General features: G+C 39.1%; 1 protein-coding gene across 2 annotated transcripts in view; it reads left to right on the forward strand.

Annotated features, from left to right (window-relative positions):
* Window positions 1-13,909: 13,909 nt before the first annotated feature.
* The window catches only part of NUP58 (nucleoporin 58), a 40,366-nt gene continuing 36,307 nt past the window's right edge, over window positions 13,910-17,968 (forward strand). The window contains exon 1 of one of the 2 annotated variants that reach the window (XM_006738120.3): window positions 13,910-14,224. In XM_006738120.3, coding sequence (XP_006738183.1) covers window positions 14,118-14,224 — 107 coding nt within the window. In that variant the 5' untranslated portion in view covers window positions 13,910-14,117. The remainder of the gene's footprint in view (window positions 14,225-17,968) is intronic. The other variant, XM_006738121.3, reaches the window with a different exon arrangement.

The raw sequence follows: 17,968 nt of genomic DNA on the forward strand, positions 1-17,968 counted from the left end.
ATTATGTATATATGATAAGCTGATTCTACAACATATACGGTAATGTAAAGGGCTAAGAATAATTCTGAGGAAGAATGAGAAGACAAGATCTTCCCAAAGGAATTTTCGAGACTTTATAAATTTACAATAAGTAGGGTGGCATCTTGCAAGAATAGGCAAATAGAATGAGAGTCCAGAAATAAAATTACATATATGTAGATATTTGATTTATGAAAAATGTGATATTGCAGATCAGTGTGGGGAAACTCTCTTTTCAGTAAATGGGGCTGAGAAAATTTGCTATCTATATGGGTCAAAAAATGAAATTTGATCCTTACCCCACACTATGTATTCCCATGTTGATTAAAGACCCAAATGTGAAGAGCAGCATAATAAACTTTTGGAGGGTAAGTGAGAATATTCTCATGACTTTATTATAGAGAATAATATTTAAAACAGACCATAAAAACATTGTAGATAATAAATTGAACAATATTTAAATTGTACATTTCTATTCCTAAAAAAGAAAAAAGACAACAATAAGGCAGTACAAGGGCAAACCATAGAGTGTAAGGCAGTTTTTAAAAATATTTTATTTATTTATTTGAGAAAGGGAAAGAGAGCAAGTAGGGGGAAGGAGCAGAGGGAGAGGGACAAGCAGGCTCTGTGCCGAGCACAGAGCCTCACATGGGGCTCAATCCCGGGACCCTGAGATCATGACCACACCTGAAGTCAAGAGTCAGAGGCTTAACCAACTGAGCCACCCAGGTGCCCCAAGTGTAAAACAGTTTTAACACATATAATATACAAAGGATTCATATTCAGAAAATATAAAGAATTCCTACAAATAAATTAGAAAAAGGCAGAGGCTCCACAGAAAAATGGGAAAAACCTTTGAACAGGACTTAACAAAATAGGATAGCCAAAAGTTTAATAAATATATGTAAAAGTATTTAACATTATTATTAATCAGGAAAATTAAAAAATGTTGATAGTAACATGTTTTGGCAAGGATATGTAACAGCATGGACTCTCAGATGATGGTTGCTGTAGCAGTGTAATTTGTTACAAAGCCTTTCAAAAACAGTTTATCATCCCCTTATCCAATGGAACATGTACATAGCCTTGGAGCCATCAGCTCACTCCTAAATGTGGACTCTAGAGAATCTTAAGCATATGCATAGGATACATGTATAATAATGTTTATAGCAGCCCCATTCTAATAGCCCAAAACTATAAACAATAGCAACAGTAAAAGAGACAGATAAATGGTGATGTAGTCAAAAAATGGAATACCATGCAGCAATGGAAAGGAACAATCTTCAGTTACATGTAACAAGGATGAAAATTTAAACATAAGGTTGAGCAAAAGATGCAAGGCACAGGAGCACCTGGGTGGCTCAGTCAGTTAAGCATCTGATTCTTGATCTCAGCTCAGGTCTAGATCTCAGGGTCGTGAGTTCAAACCCTGCTCTGGGCCCCATGCTGGGTGTGGAGCCTACTTTAAAAATAATTTTAAAAAAATTCAAGGCACAAAATGATGCATACGGTATGATTCCATTTATATTATAGTTCAAAAATAGGCAAAACTCAACTGTGTTTAGGGCTGAGCATGTAGGTGTTAAATCTATAAAGAAAAGTAAAGAATATATCCTTACAATAGCTAGGATAATGGTTACCATTGGGGTGTGATTGAGGAAGGGCTTCTAACTTCTAAATTGCTTACAGCACTCAGTTTCTTGATGTGAGTGGTAGTTACAATGTGGTGTTTAGAGATGAGGGTGTCTAGTCTGTAAACAGTACTTATATACTTTATGCCTTCTTCTGCAAGTATGATATTTTCACAATTGGGAAAAGTCTATGAAGTAGGAAATGTGAACTTTTTTCCAAAATAATATAATGGTTTTAAAAGTTCAAGAGTAGTATAAAACTTATGACAAAATTTGGTTATCCCATGCTTCATCACTATTCCTACTTCCCCAAAGTACTCATCTTGATTTCTGTCTATTTCTTCTGTTTTTACTTACATATGTCTAAGTAACATAGTTATGGGACTCTTTCTTGATTTTTTTTTTTTCAGTTTTAGATAATCTGTTTACTTCCTTAACTGGAGGTCAGAATTTTGCTATTTTGCAACATCCCTGCTCCCAGACTCACATTTCTCCCACCTCTTGTCCTCCTAGAGTTTTAACACTTTAAAAAAATTAAATGCCTATTCATATTGTCATTATTATTCTTATATACTGCTCACTGTTAATCCAAATTAAGTACACTACTTACGTTTCCTTTCTTATATAATTGAAATTTTTTTTCTGGCTCAGTGGCCTCTTGGAGTAATTTGCTTAGTCTTCTTTCACTCTCGTGTTAACTAGTCTCACACTAGATACAATACTCCTCATGGCTAACACTGGCAGATAATTTCTCAGGTCCATTGTTTTTCCTTGAGACATCTTTCTAGAGGTCCCTAGGTATCTCTAGGAACCTCTACTTCTCTTGTTCCAGTCTGGTCTAATTGTTCTCTAGGCCTACCAAACAGATATTATCTTTGGGACTCCCCTTCACCATCAGCCAGGGAAATGTCCTAATAAGTCTTTTGTGTTGAACTCCTAGATCTTATGTTTTATTCTTCTTGTTTTATTTTGGTGGAGTATATTCTTTATTGACTTCCTGAAGTAAGGTGAAAGGCAAATCTTTGATGGATAGTTTGGTTGGGTCTAGAATCCTGTGCTGGAAAAAAAAAAATTCTCTTAGGATTATGAGAGCTCCCAGAAACACATCCTAACTTCCAATGTACCTGTTCAGAAATCTGATGACTTCCTCATTTCCCTGTGGGTATCCCTGCTTTATTTTCTCAGGAAGCTTTTTGGATCTCTTTACCCCCATGATCTGAAATTTTAAAATAAGGAAACTTGGTTTTCTCCTTTATTCCCATCTAGTGTTTACACACATGCTAAGCTCTTTTAATCTAAAAACACATTTTCTTTGGTTCTAGGAAATTTTCTTGTATTATTTCTGAGATAATTACTTTTTCTTCCTTTTTCTCTATTTTTTTTCTGCTTTTTTCCTCCTTTTCTTCTTCTGTTCCTCATTGTTCTTCCTATTTCCCTCCCTTTCTTCTTTCTTTCTTTTATCAGATGTGAAAACTCCTGGTCTGACTCTAATTTTATTATCCTTTTATTCCTATTCTCTAGGCTTTTGTCTTTCTAATATACTTTCTGGGAAATTCTTATAACTTTATAGTCCATTGTTTCTAATGTTTTTTAATTGCTGCAGTTATATTTTTAATTTCCAAGAGCTCTTTTTAAATTTTAAATAGACCTTATTTTTAGGACAGTTTTATATTTACAGAATAATTGAAAAGGTAATGCAGACAGTTCCCACATACTTCATATCTAGTCTCTTCTATTGTTAGTATCTTACATTAGTATATTTGTTACATTAATGAACCAATATGGATACATTATCATTAGCTGAAGCTCACATTTTATGCAGATTTCTTTAGTTTTTATCTAATGTCCCATTTCTGTGCCAGAATTCTATTCAGGATATCACATTACTTTTAGGAGTCATGTCTCCCTCAACTATGACAGTTTTTTATTTTCTTTGATTTTTCATAACCTTGACAGTTTTGCAGAGTACCGGTCATGTATTTTGTAGAATGCCCTTGTGTTGGAATTTGCCTAACGTTTTTTTCATAGTTGAACTAGGGTTCAGGGTTTAGAGGAGGAAGATCACAGAGATAAAATGCCATTTTTATCACATCATGTCAAGGGTACATACACCCAACATGATTAATCACTGCTGATGTTCACCTTAATCACCTGATTGAGGTAATGTTTGTCAAGTTTCTCCTCCATAAAGGTACTATTTCCCCATTTCTATAGTGTCCTCTTTTTTTTTTTTTAACAATTTTATTTATTTATTTGTCAGAGACAGAGCACAAGCAGGGGGAGTGGCAGGCAGAGAGAAAAGCAGGCTCCCTGCTGGGCAAGGAGCCCAATGCGGATCCCAGGACCCTGGGATGGTCACCTGAGCTGAAGGCACTTAACCAACTGAGCCACCCAGGCAACCCTATAGTGTCCTCTTTTGAAAGAGATCACTGTTCACAGTCTACACTTACAGAGTAGGAAGTTGTTCTTCCCCTCTTGTAGGGCAGTGTTTCTACATAAATTATTTGGAATTCTTCAGCACAAGATATTTTTCTATTCTTCCCTATTTATTTATTCATTCATTCATTCTATCATTTGTTTACATCAGTATGAACTCATGGATGTTCATTTTATACTTTTGGTTATAATCTCGGAGTTCCTTATTTTCTTACTCGAATTGTTCCAGCTTTGGCCGTCAAGAAATCTTTCACTTGGCTCCTATGTCCCTTTGACATATCTCATCAACATAGGTGGGGCTGTTTTTGTTTTTGTTTTTGAGCACTTCCTTACTTTCTAGCACTATAATACGCTCCAGGCTCATCTTGCATCTTTTCCACCCCAGCTCTTATAATTAACCATTTCTCCAAGGAGATCTAGTCCTTTTACCTGGAATGATATTAGAATCCAAGATCTGAGCACTAGGTGTGCCTATTGCTACTGGAATATTGTTCCTTCCAGGCTAAGAGTTTATTTGGTTACATACATTTTCCTTTTTCCAATTTTTTTTTTTTGGTAGCACCTGGTTCTGATTTTGTGGATCTCATATCTCTAGGTATGAGATACAATAAAAATAAACTTATTTATTTATTTATTTTGCTTCCCGAATTATCTCTATTCCCTCTAGATTCCTTCTAGGTTTGTTGTTTTGGTTTCTGACTTTCACGTCACAACTGTTCTTTAATATCTGATGATCTTTGACCATCCTTTCAAGAAATAAAATGTTAATTAGAAACAATCTTTGTAGGAGAGTTTGACAATTGGCAAGCCAAGCTATAGAACGATGAGGTAAGCATTTTGTTAGGGATCTCCCATATCACTATTTGAAAGGACTGTGCATTTGAATGGGCACAAGGAAGTCTGGGAACAGATGTCTTGTTTTCACGAGTAGCAGAAACTGAGTAGAAGCCCCAGTTAGGCACCATACACAGGTTCCAAAGGATCTAGACCATTTGCTTTTCTGTCAGTAGCTCTACCCCCAGCAATTACCGCAAGAAACAAAGAGCCCCAATTCCTCTGTCACTACAAAGGGGTGGTTCACTCAAGGGAAATAAAGAGACACTAGAAAAGAGAAGAGTTTCATTCATTTAGATGTGTTTTGTTCTTATTAATGTTCATCAAACATATGGTCCAGTTTAAGAGGACTTCAATGTGCACCAGTGTTCCTAAATCCTCTCTTTCCCTAAAAAAGTGGGAGCACAATAAAATTAATCAGATTAAGTATTTCCTGCTATCTTCATCTCATCGCTTATGCAAATAGGGCACTTATAACAGTTATAGTTTTCAATGAAGAAGTCCACTGAGGCTAACCTGAAGGAAGACCAGACAGCCAAGGAGAAATCTGTTTCTTAGGGTTAGTTAGACTGGTGAATATCAAAATACCAACTTAATCATTGACCCTGAGAAATAGAGTTTAAAGCAGACAGTATCATGGTCAACATATTCTCTTCCTATAAAGCTATACAGACACTTTACTGTTGAGAAGTTTGCTTAGTCAGGACGAATTCAGAGCAAGGGAAAAAATGTTGTGATAGGCTGTTCTCACTTAGTCAAAATCTTGATGCATCTGTAAATCCTATTGGGATGTATCAACTGCAGGACAATATAGTAGTGTTTCTGGGCCAGGTAAGCCTCTGGAGGCAGCCCTGAAGGTTCATTATTATAGGGATATATCAAGTAACCCTAATTTAGGCTTTATTGCTGAAAAAGCCTCCTTCTGAGGGCCCTGTTGTTTCTTTATGCCGTTCGGCCAACTAAGTTCATATCAAGATATGGTCTAGACACCATGCTCTCTTTCTGTGGAGTCCTTAAATGTTTGTGCTTTAATTAGTTTTTTTTTTTAATTTATGTATTTGACACACAGAGAGAGAGTACAAGCTGGGGGAGCGGCAGGCAGAGGGAGAGGGAGAAGCGGACTCCCCACCGAGCAGGGAGCCCTATGTGGGGCTTGATCCCAGGATCCTGGGATCATGACCTGAGCCAAAGGCAGATGTGTAACTGACTGAGCCACCCAGGCACCCTTGACTAGTTTTGTTTTGATGTGTATAGTTATAACTTCCTTTTTCATCCAAGTTTTAGGGGACACCTCGATTTGCCTTGTATGTGCCTACAAAAACCACTTACAATAGTGATGTGACTAATTATTGATGACTTTAATTAAATAGCATTTTCTTAATTGAACTTCCACTTAAAGATGGTGGTTTTTTGCATCAAAAATAAAAAATACACAACAAAGCATTAAATAAACAATCATGATGCTTTGAAATAATAAGGAATCAGAATCTCCTGCATTCATTTCTCCCTAATGCTTAATGTTTGTTTTTACACTGTTAAAAAAACTTAATTCCCCTACAAAATGTGTAAGAGGCGTTTGATACTATGATTGTCATGTGAGATAACATTTCATATTTTAAAAGTAAATGTTGATGCTTTTATAATTATAATTATGTTTACTCTTTGCCATCTAATGAGATGTAAAAGCAATTATACTTCTTAATTTGGGTGCTTCTTAAGTAAACATAAGTCATTAAAAGAACAAGAATATTTCATTTGACTCGTTTCTTAGCTTTTATTTTTAGGTATATTCTTGCAGAAGATGAAATCTATGATCAGAATTCTTTCTGGAACCAAAGTTATCTAAATTCAAATCTCATTTCTGCTGTTCATTATCTGTGTGAGTTTAGTAAAATTATTTCTCTAACTCTTGGTTTACTTATCTGTAAGTGGTAGTACTTACCATCATATTCTCCATTGAATTATTTGCGTCAGTTAAATGAAGTAATGAAGAGAAATGCTCAAGTTTAGTAGCTGGCCTCAATGAATGCTCAATAAATAATAGGTGTGTGCACATGCATTTTAAGAAGAATGCACCCAAGAATCCTTGGAGATGTCTGCATGCCTGCTGATCCTCATTCTAACTCTTCAGCATTGAGTTTAGGAATTTATTTGGATCAGGCTGTGTTCATTTGAGGAGGATGGGTGATGGAGGAAAGATTTGTTCTTACCTGAGTGACTGTACGCTGTATGCAAGTGATCACATTATGTATTCTATAACTGCAGGTGAGGACGTGCACCTGGCCCAGTAAAGTGCACATAGCCAAGTTAGCCGATATGCCTCAGTCTCATACTGGGAGGGAGAAATATTGTATTTCCAGAAGGCTAGTATGACTCTCATTCTCTCAGGATTTTTAGGGTTTGGAGGCTTGCTCCTCATTCTGTCTTAAAGAAAATTACTCATCATTTTTCACTGTATCCTGATTGTGTGACTTTCTCTCTGAATCCTTTAGATGAGTAAATCTTGATGATTTACCCAAGTGGTATCCATGTCTGATCTTTCTGTCCATTCACACAGGCTATTAACATTGGTTGATACAGTGGTCGGTCGTGCTCTATTCTGTGTAATCCCTTCACTGAACACTGGATTCTTATAGGGTGAAACAGGCAGCAGCTTTTTCTTCACAGTTACCCTTTAAGGCTGCTTTGTTGGCTCTCCCTTTACCTCATTTGATAACTTTATACCGATTACTCTGGGTTTAGAAAAATCTGATTTTTAACATAAATATAAACTTGCCCCTTTATCCTATTCAAAGCTTCTTTTTCCCTATACCTCCCTAGTTTGTTAACAGTGGGGTTGGAGGTGGGGATGGGGTGGGGGGAGGGATCTGTTTTGCCAAGTTTGTTTCACTTTCTCCCCGCTTGCTTACTAGCCTTTGCTCCTTGAGAGTCGGGTCTCAGATTTTTGTGTGGCAGATGCCTGAATGCCCTTCTGTCTCCCTTGGGCACTCCATCAGTTAGTTAATCCTTCACCCATCCTCTGGGACCTCCAGATCTTCTCAGTTCTCCGAAATAAGTGCAACCCTCTCCAGTTCATTTCTTAGATGCAGAAAGCAATCAGAAAGCATTTCTTGCCATTCTCCTCCTCCTTCTTTCCTGCTGCCTGGGACTTAGACACCTGGCTGGGTCTCCAACAGCCATCCTGGTCTGTGAGGAACTTAAGAATGAAAGTTATATGCTAAGGAGGGTGTAGCAGAAAAATAGTATCATAAAATCATCATATCAGCCATGATTTGCCTACCTTCAGACTTCTTTTACTTTATTTATTTATTTATTTATTTATTTATTTATTTGAGAGAGGGAGAGAGAGAGCAGTTGCTTTCTGATATACTTGAGGCCTGGCTATTCCTTTTCTTCTAGATTCACTTGAAACTTCTCTGTATTCCATGTCTGTCTCCCATGTCTCAAAAACAAGACCTATCAGTAGTAACTTTGTATTCCCACATCCCCCCACATACATACACACTTGTGCTTAAACTATTTTGAGCGGATTTCTATTCCTTGTAATCAAAAGAGGTCTAATCAAGCTACGGGAAAACTGATCAAAGAGAATTGAGGGAAATTTTGTGCATGCTATGGAACAGTCTTATGATGTATTTCAGCTTCATGACAGTGGACACTGAGTCCATCAGGTACAGTGACTTGTTTCCTTAAAATATGAGAACAATAAATGCAGATACATTCTCCCTCTTTGGCTCCCATGTTTTTGAGACTAGAACCTGACTGCGCCCTCTGCTATCATTTTTCCAAACAATTAGATAACAGGATATTTTGTCGTTGCCTTTATCACTATATTCCAGTCCTATAGATAATCTTGACCTTGGTTCATCTTGGATATTTCCTGTTTCTTCAGTAACACATGTAAAATTTATCTTTTAGTGTGGGTTCCTACTTAAACTGGTATATTAAATTTAGCTATGAATAACAGAGCCCCAACTATGATAACTTAACACAGAAGTTGATTTTTTCTTTCATTTAAAAGAAGTCTGAAGGGGCACCTGGGTGGCTTAGTTGGTTGAGCATCTGCCTTCAGCTTCAGTCGTGATCCCAGGGTCTTGGAATCGAGCTCCGTGTCAGGCTCCCTGCTCAGTGGTAGAGCCGCTTCTCTCTCTCCCTTTGCCCCTCCCCCTGCTCTCTCTCTCAAATAAATAAATAAATAAAGTAAAACAAGTCTGAAGGTAGGCAAATCATGGCTGATATGACTCTATGATACTATTTTTCTGCTACACCCTCCTTAGCATATAACTTTCATTCTTAAGTTCCTCACAGACCAGGATGGCTGTTGGAGACCCAGCCATGTGTCTAAGTCCCAGGCAGCAGGAAAGAAGGAGGAGGAGAATGGCAAAAGGGATGTTCGGCAGCTACTCCTTTAAATGAGTCATATTCATACATGAGGTGAGTCTCATCTCAAGTCTCCCACATACATCTAATTGGCCACAGGTAAATGTGTGCCACATTGAACAAAATCGGGATTTTTTTTTTTTTTTTAGAGAAAAAGAGAAGCATGAAAATGAATGGCAACAAGATAGCTTCCCTCATTTATTTTATGCCAACATTGCCAAGTTTCTTTTCCTGATCTTATTCTTATTCATTATTGTTATCAGGTCATGAAAGCAACCTTTTCATGTCCCATCGCCCACACTCACCAGTAAGAAGGACACAATTTCAAAACAAATGACTACACTTTAAATTAAATATAATTAGCTTCAGGATGCCTGGCTAGTTCAGTCAATAGAGCATGTGACTTGACCGTGGGGTTGTGAGTTTGAACCCCACGTTGGGTGTAGAGATTACTTAAAAAAATAAAATGTTTAAAAATAAATAAATAAATAAAATTAGCTTCATGTAAAACTTCCTATATTGCTTTTCATTTTTTTTCATTTCTTGGGTGATGGGTGAAAACTTTATCAGGAAACAGATCACTACTGGACCTATTCTTGGAAACTTTTGTTTTAGCTTTAGGCTCCAACTTTTTATTATGAAAAATTTCAAACCCATAGAGAAGCTGAGAGAGCAGTACAATGAACATCCACATATCTTTCTTGTAGAGTCACCAATTATTAACATTTTGTCACATTTTCATTAGTGATCTCTCTCTCCATAAATTTTGTTGTTGTTGGATCTTTTGAAAATTTAATAGGATTTTTAAAAAGGAAGGACACTATCTAAATCTTTAAAGTCAATAGATTCCCAGGAATAAATTCAAGACAGAGGTCATCTGGTTATATATAGGCTCTAAATTACAACTTCTCTCTTGGATATTTCAGAGGATCAGACCATACATATTGCAGCTCCTCTTAAATAGACTTAAAGATTCCAATTTCCTTCCCAGAGTTATCCTGATCTGAATACACCACGGAAACAAGCCTCTTTAGACATTTTAATGCAAGTTAAAATTTTTTACAGTGCTATTGCCTTTCAGATAATTCAGTTTATGACATTAACAATGTCACCATACAGGGGCGCCTGGGTGGCTCAGTTGGTTGGGCGACTGCCTTCGGCTCGGGTCATGATCCTGGAGTCCCAGGATCGAGTCCTGCATCGGGCTCCCTGCTTGGCGGGGAGTCTGCTTCTCCCTCTGACCCTACCCCCTCTCATGTGCTCTCTCTCTCTCTCTCTCAAATAAATAAATGAAATCTTAAAAAAAAAAATGTCACCATACAGCCAGTAAATCAGCGAAAGATGGGGTTTCTTAGCATGATTCTCATAATATAAAAAACAAGGGGAAGCAAAGTGGTTTGCTATATAATTTAGAATTTGAATCATTTGCTTCATTCTTGGAAAGCAATAATTCACATAGAATTGATACATGGGTTCAGGTCCCACCATGTCAAAGAGGAATATCTGAAACATCCTTTGGAATACAATGTGTTACTCTAAATAAGGATGGTTAAGCCAAATACCTGTGCTCCATGGTTTTGCCTGGCTGCATAGGCTTTAGGCTTAAATAGGCATGAAGCCTATGTTGACATTTTACTTCAAGCTTTCCACTGAATAACCAAATAACTGGCTTATAGTAACTGCTTTCTTTGGAGTTTTATTTCTGTAGAACAAAGGATGCAAAGTGTCTTCTTTTTGCTAATAGGACAACAGAAGAAGCTATATGAGAAAAGTCTTTGAGGTCCAGTTTTACACTCGGTGTATCTAGAGGCATGTAATAGATTGCAATACTGCTGTTCGTTGAGTAGTCCACTTTCCATCTCTGCAGTGTTCCTCTCTGTGGCATCTTGGGGGTTACTGCTGCATAATTTAAACTACTCTGCCAGATACAAGACAAAAATGCCATACTAAAATTTTTTATAAAGTTAAAAGAATAGTTTGTCAATTTGAGTGACTCCCCCAATACATAAACTTTTATCTAAGTCATATTTCTCACTACTTTCTTTTATAAACTTATTCTTATTTTATTTCATTTTTAAAAAGTAGACTCCACACCCAACATGGGGCTTGAATTCATGACCTTGAGAATCAAGAGTTGCATGCTCTACCAACTAAGCCAGCCAGGTGCCCCTTATAAACTTCTTTTTAAAATTGTTTTAGACTTACAAAATGATTGCAAAGATAATTCCTATATAGCCCACATCAGTTTCCCCTATTATGAAATATTATATTAGTCCCTACTACATTTTTACATCCTCTTTCCTTCCTGCTAATCTTACGTTTTGTTAATTAACATATAAATTGTATGTGCCAAACATTTTAAAAAAATATGTTATTCATTTATTTGACAGAGAGAGCGGGCGAGAGAGAGCACAAACAGGGGGAACGGCAGGCAGAGGGAGAGGGAAAAGCAGGCTCCCCACTGAGCACAGAGCCCCACTTGGGGCTCTTAGTGGAAGGCAGAGGCTAAACCCACTGAGCCACCCAGGTGACCCTGTGCCAAGCATTTTGATCTTACTAATTTTAGGTTGATATTCTTCAAAAGTTTTGGAAAGAATACACAATGAGATTAAAAGATGTAGGGAGCCATATTCTATCTTCCTCCAAAAATCATCTCTTTTTCTTTTCCAGACAAAAGTACCCTAGATTTTTTTCCCCATAGTCCTCTTATTGACCATCTTATAAATCATCACTGATAATAGCATTCTATTTCAGAGGATCAGACCATACATATTGCAGCTCCTCTTAAATAGACTTATTTCTAAAGTTCTAAAACCCTTATTTTATTTTTTCTTCTCCTGTTCAATCACTATGAAATTTTTCTTTATACTACAGTTCAAATATGTCCCTTTTTTATTATTCTTATGGTGACTTCCATAATATTTAAAATGCTAGTTTTTTAATTAAACAAACAGAGGTGATGTGTAAGTGCTCAGGCTGCCATGACAAAATACCACAGACTGGGTGGCTTAAACAACAGAAATTTACTTCTCAGTTTTGGAGGCTGAGAAGTTCAAGGTAAGGTGCCCATCAGCTCTCTTCTTGCCTAAGAAGGCTGCCTTTTAGCTGTGTCCTCTGAAGTGTAGAAACAAGAGTTCTCTCATTTCTCTTCTTAGAAGGGAATTAATCCCATCATGAGGACCCCACCCTCATGACCTCACCTAACCCTAATTACGTTCCACAGGCCGTCTTTTCAAACACCATCACATTGGAGGTTAAGGCTCTAACACATGAATCTTGGAGGGACACAATTCAGTCTACAGGAGGCAGCAAGGCCCAACCTCAACAGAGGAGAAAGTGCTGCATTAAGAGTTGTGAGACCTGAGCTTAGAAAGATTTGTCATATGGAGGATGAATGCTAGACTAAACAGCCACTGAGTGTTCCATCAAGGCAGTGCAATGGTGAGAACTGTTTTAGGAAAGCAAATCTGGTGGTTGCTTATGGGATGAATTTTACTGGAAGAAATCACAGGTAAGAAAACCATTTGCGGGAGTAATGTAACAATCTCTGAATAAAGACCCACATTATGATGACAGCACCCCATTCGCACCACTGACACGAAGCCTTTCCTGATCCTTCTACAAGACGGGATCTCTTCCTTAAATCTACATTTTTCTTATGTTTAGGGGTTGCTCATGGAACCCTTAAATTCCGCACTATATTGTGCTTGTTTCTGTACTTATCCCGTCCACTTTGCAGTTCCTCTGGTAGGTACCAAAGGGGCGTCAGAGCAATGCAAAGCCCAAAGCCAGAATGCAGCCATCGGGGGGACCTCCCGCGATGGGCCGGAGGTCCCAAACTCCTACCCAGCAGGATACGCTGCAAAACTTCGTGGACTTGACCACATCCTTTGACGTCCAGGGGTATGCACAGCACCACCACCAAGTTCGGCCACCCCCCACTAAAGGACGCTCTCTGAGCCTCCTGGGTGGCAACTCGCAATGACTGCGCTTAACGGGCTCCAAACGCTGTGGAGCGGATGAATGAATTATTATCGATTGATTTCCGAACCGTCTGGGAACAGAGAAGCTCCCCGTCCTTCTCCGGGAAGGGACGGCAGCCAACCGAAGGCTGAGCGCGCCTCCTTTTCTATAGCAGGGCTTGGATTGCTCAAAAGGGCCTTCCCCACTCTGGGATTTCGCGCATCCCTTTTAGCAGTAGGGAAACACGTAAGCAATAATTAAGATTCTACAGCCATAAAGTACACATTACGTCAACGCATATGCCAATACAGAACTAAAGGAAACGGTTTCGCTCCTCTTTAACGCTAAGCGCCTACCCCTTAAGAGGGCGCCTGGGTGGCTCAGATGGTTAAGCGTCTGCCTTCCGCTCGGGTCATGGTCCCAAGGTCCTGGGATCGAGCCCCATATCGGGCTCCTGGCTAGCAGGGAGCCTGCTTCTCCCTCTCCCTCTGCCTCTAACCCTGCTCATCCTCTCGCGCGCTCTCTCTCTCTCTCTCACACCCAGCTCACTCCCTCCCAGGATGCCTTGCGCCGCGCGCGGCGCGCGGCGCAGGGCGCGCAACCCACCCCCATCCCAGAGTGCCTTGCGCGGCGGGCTCGCTCCTGGTGGGTTACGTGCGCGCGGCGGGCGCCGGAACGTTCTCTCGGGTGGTTGCCCCACCCACTTCGGCCTTGTCTTCTCAGCCACTGGGGCTTGAAGTTCCCGCCAGGTCGCGGCTGGGCGAGAGTGATGCTGCCCGGCCCGCCTTGGCTTTGAGGAGAGAGGAGCGTCCCAGACCCCTTGCAGCTTCCTGACGGCGCTGAGCCCTGGCAGCCATGTCCACGGGGTTCTCCTTCGGAACCAGCACACTGGGCTCCACCACCGTAGCCGCCGGCGGGACCGGCGCAGGCGGCGGTTTCTCCTTCGGGACGGGAGCATCTAGGTAACCGCGCTTCCTCGCCTTCCCGGCCCGGGTCCTCCCCGCGAGACTCCGGTGGGTGGGCCCGTCCCTCTCTCTTCCCGCTGGCTTCCTTTCTGGTGGGCCTGGAAGAAAAAAAAAAAAAAACTTGCGCAGCGCCAGCCTCGTAGTTCTGCCGTTTGGCGGCCTGATGGGGAGGATGGTCACAGGGTTGTGAGGTCCCCAGAATCCACAGTGGTTCACACAGTGTCCCTACCTCCCCACTCGGTCTGGCTGGGTGAAAGGGCCTGGGATTTCACGCCGAGCCCTCTCAGTGCGGCAGTCTGAGGCACAGAACGAATGAACGACATTGTGGCTACTCTGGAGTTTCAGAAAAAGACAATAGGAAATTTTAAGGAGGACAATTACAAGTTTATCTCTGATAATTCAGATTCAGTTGCAGGATATACGGTTTTGGACATTCCAATGCTTTAATGACTTTGTGGCATTTTAAACGAGCTCACATCTTTGTACCTCATGGAACCCTATCCTTTGTTACTGTAGTTTCTTGTTTTAAATACGTGTTGTAGAATTTATTGGTGATAATTTTGAACAGTATGTGCAAATTAGTGTACGTGAGTGTTGTGTTGTAATGACTCACATGGTCTTTTGCTTACACTGAAAAATGTAGGTATAGCATATTTGTCGTTTTTGTGCAACCTGCTAAACCACCACTTCAGGCGGTGACGAAATACAGCTAGCAGAGGTCCAGAAAGAGACAATTAAAATAGTTAAACGTCATTTTCATGGTGAGAGATTTAATGTTTAGAACTCAGTCTTTTTAAAAAGGTAAAAGTGGAGGAGTTAATGAAATTAAGAAGTGTGCATAGAAAGTGTTACAAGGTATCTCCTCAAGTTGAGGGATGTCATTGTAGATTAAAAAGGCAAAAATATCTTCCTTGTATTAGAAGGGGGGGGGCAGACTACACAGTCAAGTAAAAAATCTGGGAATTTCCCTTAATACCTCCTTTTCTCTCTGCACCTTTAATCAGCAAGGCCTGATAATTTTAATTATTCAGTTTCCATTTGCTTCACTTGCAGTGCCACCATCCTGTTGCAAGCTCTTGTCATTCATGGAACAAATATTCATTGAATACACTACTATATAATAGACTCTGTTTTAGGTGGTGAGATAAATAAGGGTCCTGCTCTCCTGAAGCTTACATTCTTATGTAAATACTTAGGATTTCTTCCAAGTTTTCAACCAGTAACCCTTCTCATATTTGATGAAAACTATTCCCGTCATCTCCTACTTTGATTAGTTCAGTGGAATCGTAATTGCTGTTTCAAAAATCTACTTTGATGTCAAGCCTTTTTTAACACATAATCAGAGTCATTTTTTAAAATTCCCATTGCCTTCCTTTAATGATTTTTCATTATCCTTGGAATGAAGTAAAAATAAATTTTACCATGATCCACAAGATCCAAATAATCTGGAACTTCTTCAGACTCATCCTGAGCCCAACTCCTCATTTCAGTTTGCCACAATTCAGTGATTTAGACTCTACCATGAAAAAAATTACAGGCAAAGAAATAACTGAAACAGAGTTTCAAAGGAAGATATTTACCCTTAATTTATGTGATGCCCTTTGATATTTTCTGTTCTGTTCCATTTCATTTTTTAAAATGTCAGTTGTGATCTACTAAATTGATTTTATACTCCTAATCTTAGTTTGAAAAATACTGCTGTAGCAACTTGGGCATTTTCTCAGTTCCTCAGGTAGGCTTGGCCAAACCCCTTCCCACTTGGGAGCAGTTCCCTCTGATTGGAATTCCCCTATCACCTCCTGCCTCATATGCCAAGCTAGTGTCTACTTTTGGGACTCAAATGTTAACATCTCCAGAGGGGCAGTTTTTAGATCTGCAAGTGTACAGGAAGTTTCCATCTTCATAGTACCCTGTAACATAGCACTTATCATGGTTGTAATCAGTTCGTTGTATTTTTTGTTGACTTATTTTCTGATCCCAGCAATAGAATAGAAGCTCCATGACAGTGAAGACCTTTTCATACTGGTTTTTTTTTTTTAGTAGACACAGTGGAGCTCAATACACATTTTTTTGAATGAATTAATGATTGAGTAATCTCTTTCTCTCACTTAACTGGAAACTTCCTGAACTGGATCTGAGTCTTATTTACCACTCCATCCTCAGTCCCTATGACAGTTCCTGGCACATGAAGAGGGCTTTAATAAATATTTGTTGATTGAGTAAAGGAGTTATTAGTGATCAGCTAGAAACATGTACACAGTCTTTAGAAGGGCTTAGATAAGGGGCACCTGGCTGGTTCGGTCAGAATAGCATGAAACTCTTGATCTCGGGATGGTGAAAGCCCCACACTGCGTGTAGAGATAAATAAAATAAACTTTAGAAGGGCTTACATAAATGAACGAAAGGAGACACAGTCTAACATTTTTCTGGTAGAGTACTGGTTTGGAGACCTGACTTCCCCTAGTGCCATCTGGTGATTTGGTCTCTTTAGGTAAATCATTTTAGTGAAGTTACTTTCCAAGCCTCAGTTCCCACATCTGGAAAAGGGGTATAATATATTTACTTCACAGAGTAGTTGAATGAGGTAAAGCACGTAAAAGTACTTAGCATCATATCTGGCACTTGGTAAGTGCTCAATAAATGTTACTTTCTAAGTCCACATTAGGGCATGCTGGAGAAGTTAAAACAATATTCCTGACCTGTTGGAGACAACTTGGCTTTTCTGTAACACATCCTGATGAGTCATTGGCAGATAATAGTGGTTTGAGGCAAAACTTGGTCCTGTCTGGGGTAGCTTTTGTTAAACTAAATCAATTTCTCTCCTGCGAGAAATTTCTCTTCTACTTTCTTGAGTAAGAAGATACCACTTTGATGTATTTCTTTGGTAATGTTTTTACATTTAATTATGAAACACTTCATTGTGTCTTCAGTTATCTTAAATTGTCAAGAAATTTTAAATATTTTAATTGTCTAAAAATACATAATTTCACTGTACACCTTTTGTATATTTATGGAATAGCAGTAAAACCAAATGGGATCACTGAATTATTTGGGAGGGAGGAGAGCATAATAACCATTTTCTTAATTTGAGGTCTTCAAAATTTGCCAATAATGTTTATTAAAATACCTTTTTATTTCAGTTGATTAAGTGTTTAAAGATTTGTGCTTTGTTGGTGAGACCTTGCAACCCTGTTCTGCCAACCCTCTGTACTTCACACACCTATGCTCCTAGAGATCATTTTAAAATCAGTGATAACCTAAGACATAGGATACACTCCCTTTTTTCCCCCGTACTCAGTGTTGATGCCTGATTTCAGGTTCTATTCCCCTCATGGTGATGGGCTGGCATAATACCTTGTGTATAATGTGTTTAGTTGAATTTATTAAGTTCCTACTGATGACAGTAGTAACAACATTTATTAAGTGAAGTTAATTCACCATGCACAATCTCTTAATCTTTTGCAAAAAATCTGTTAAGTGGGCACTGTTATTCCCATTTTGCATATGAGGAAATAGAGGATCAAAAAGGCTAAGTTACATCACACAAGTCCCAGGACATTGGGGAGCTGGTACTAGAACCCAGCCATAACACTGTTGCCTCCTTAAATTGAAATGTCCCAGACTTTTAAGCTTTTTAAAACTGACCTTGACTTTTATGGTGATTGTGTCTGTATGGAAGGGCAGGCAGATGGAATAAAGATACCTATATAGGATGAATGGGAGCTCCCATTATGTTATGTG

The sequence above is a fragment of the Leptonychotes weddellii genome, chromosome 3 (genome assembly GCF_054177405.1).
Source record: "Leptonychotes weddellii isolate Sample4059 chromosome 3, ASM5417740v2, whole genome shotgun sequence".
NCBI lineage: Eukaryota > Metazoa > Chordata > Mammalia > Carnivora > Phocidae > Leptonychotes > Leptonychotes weddellii.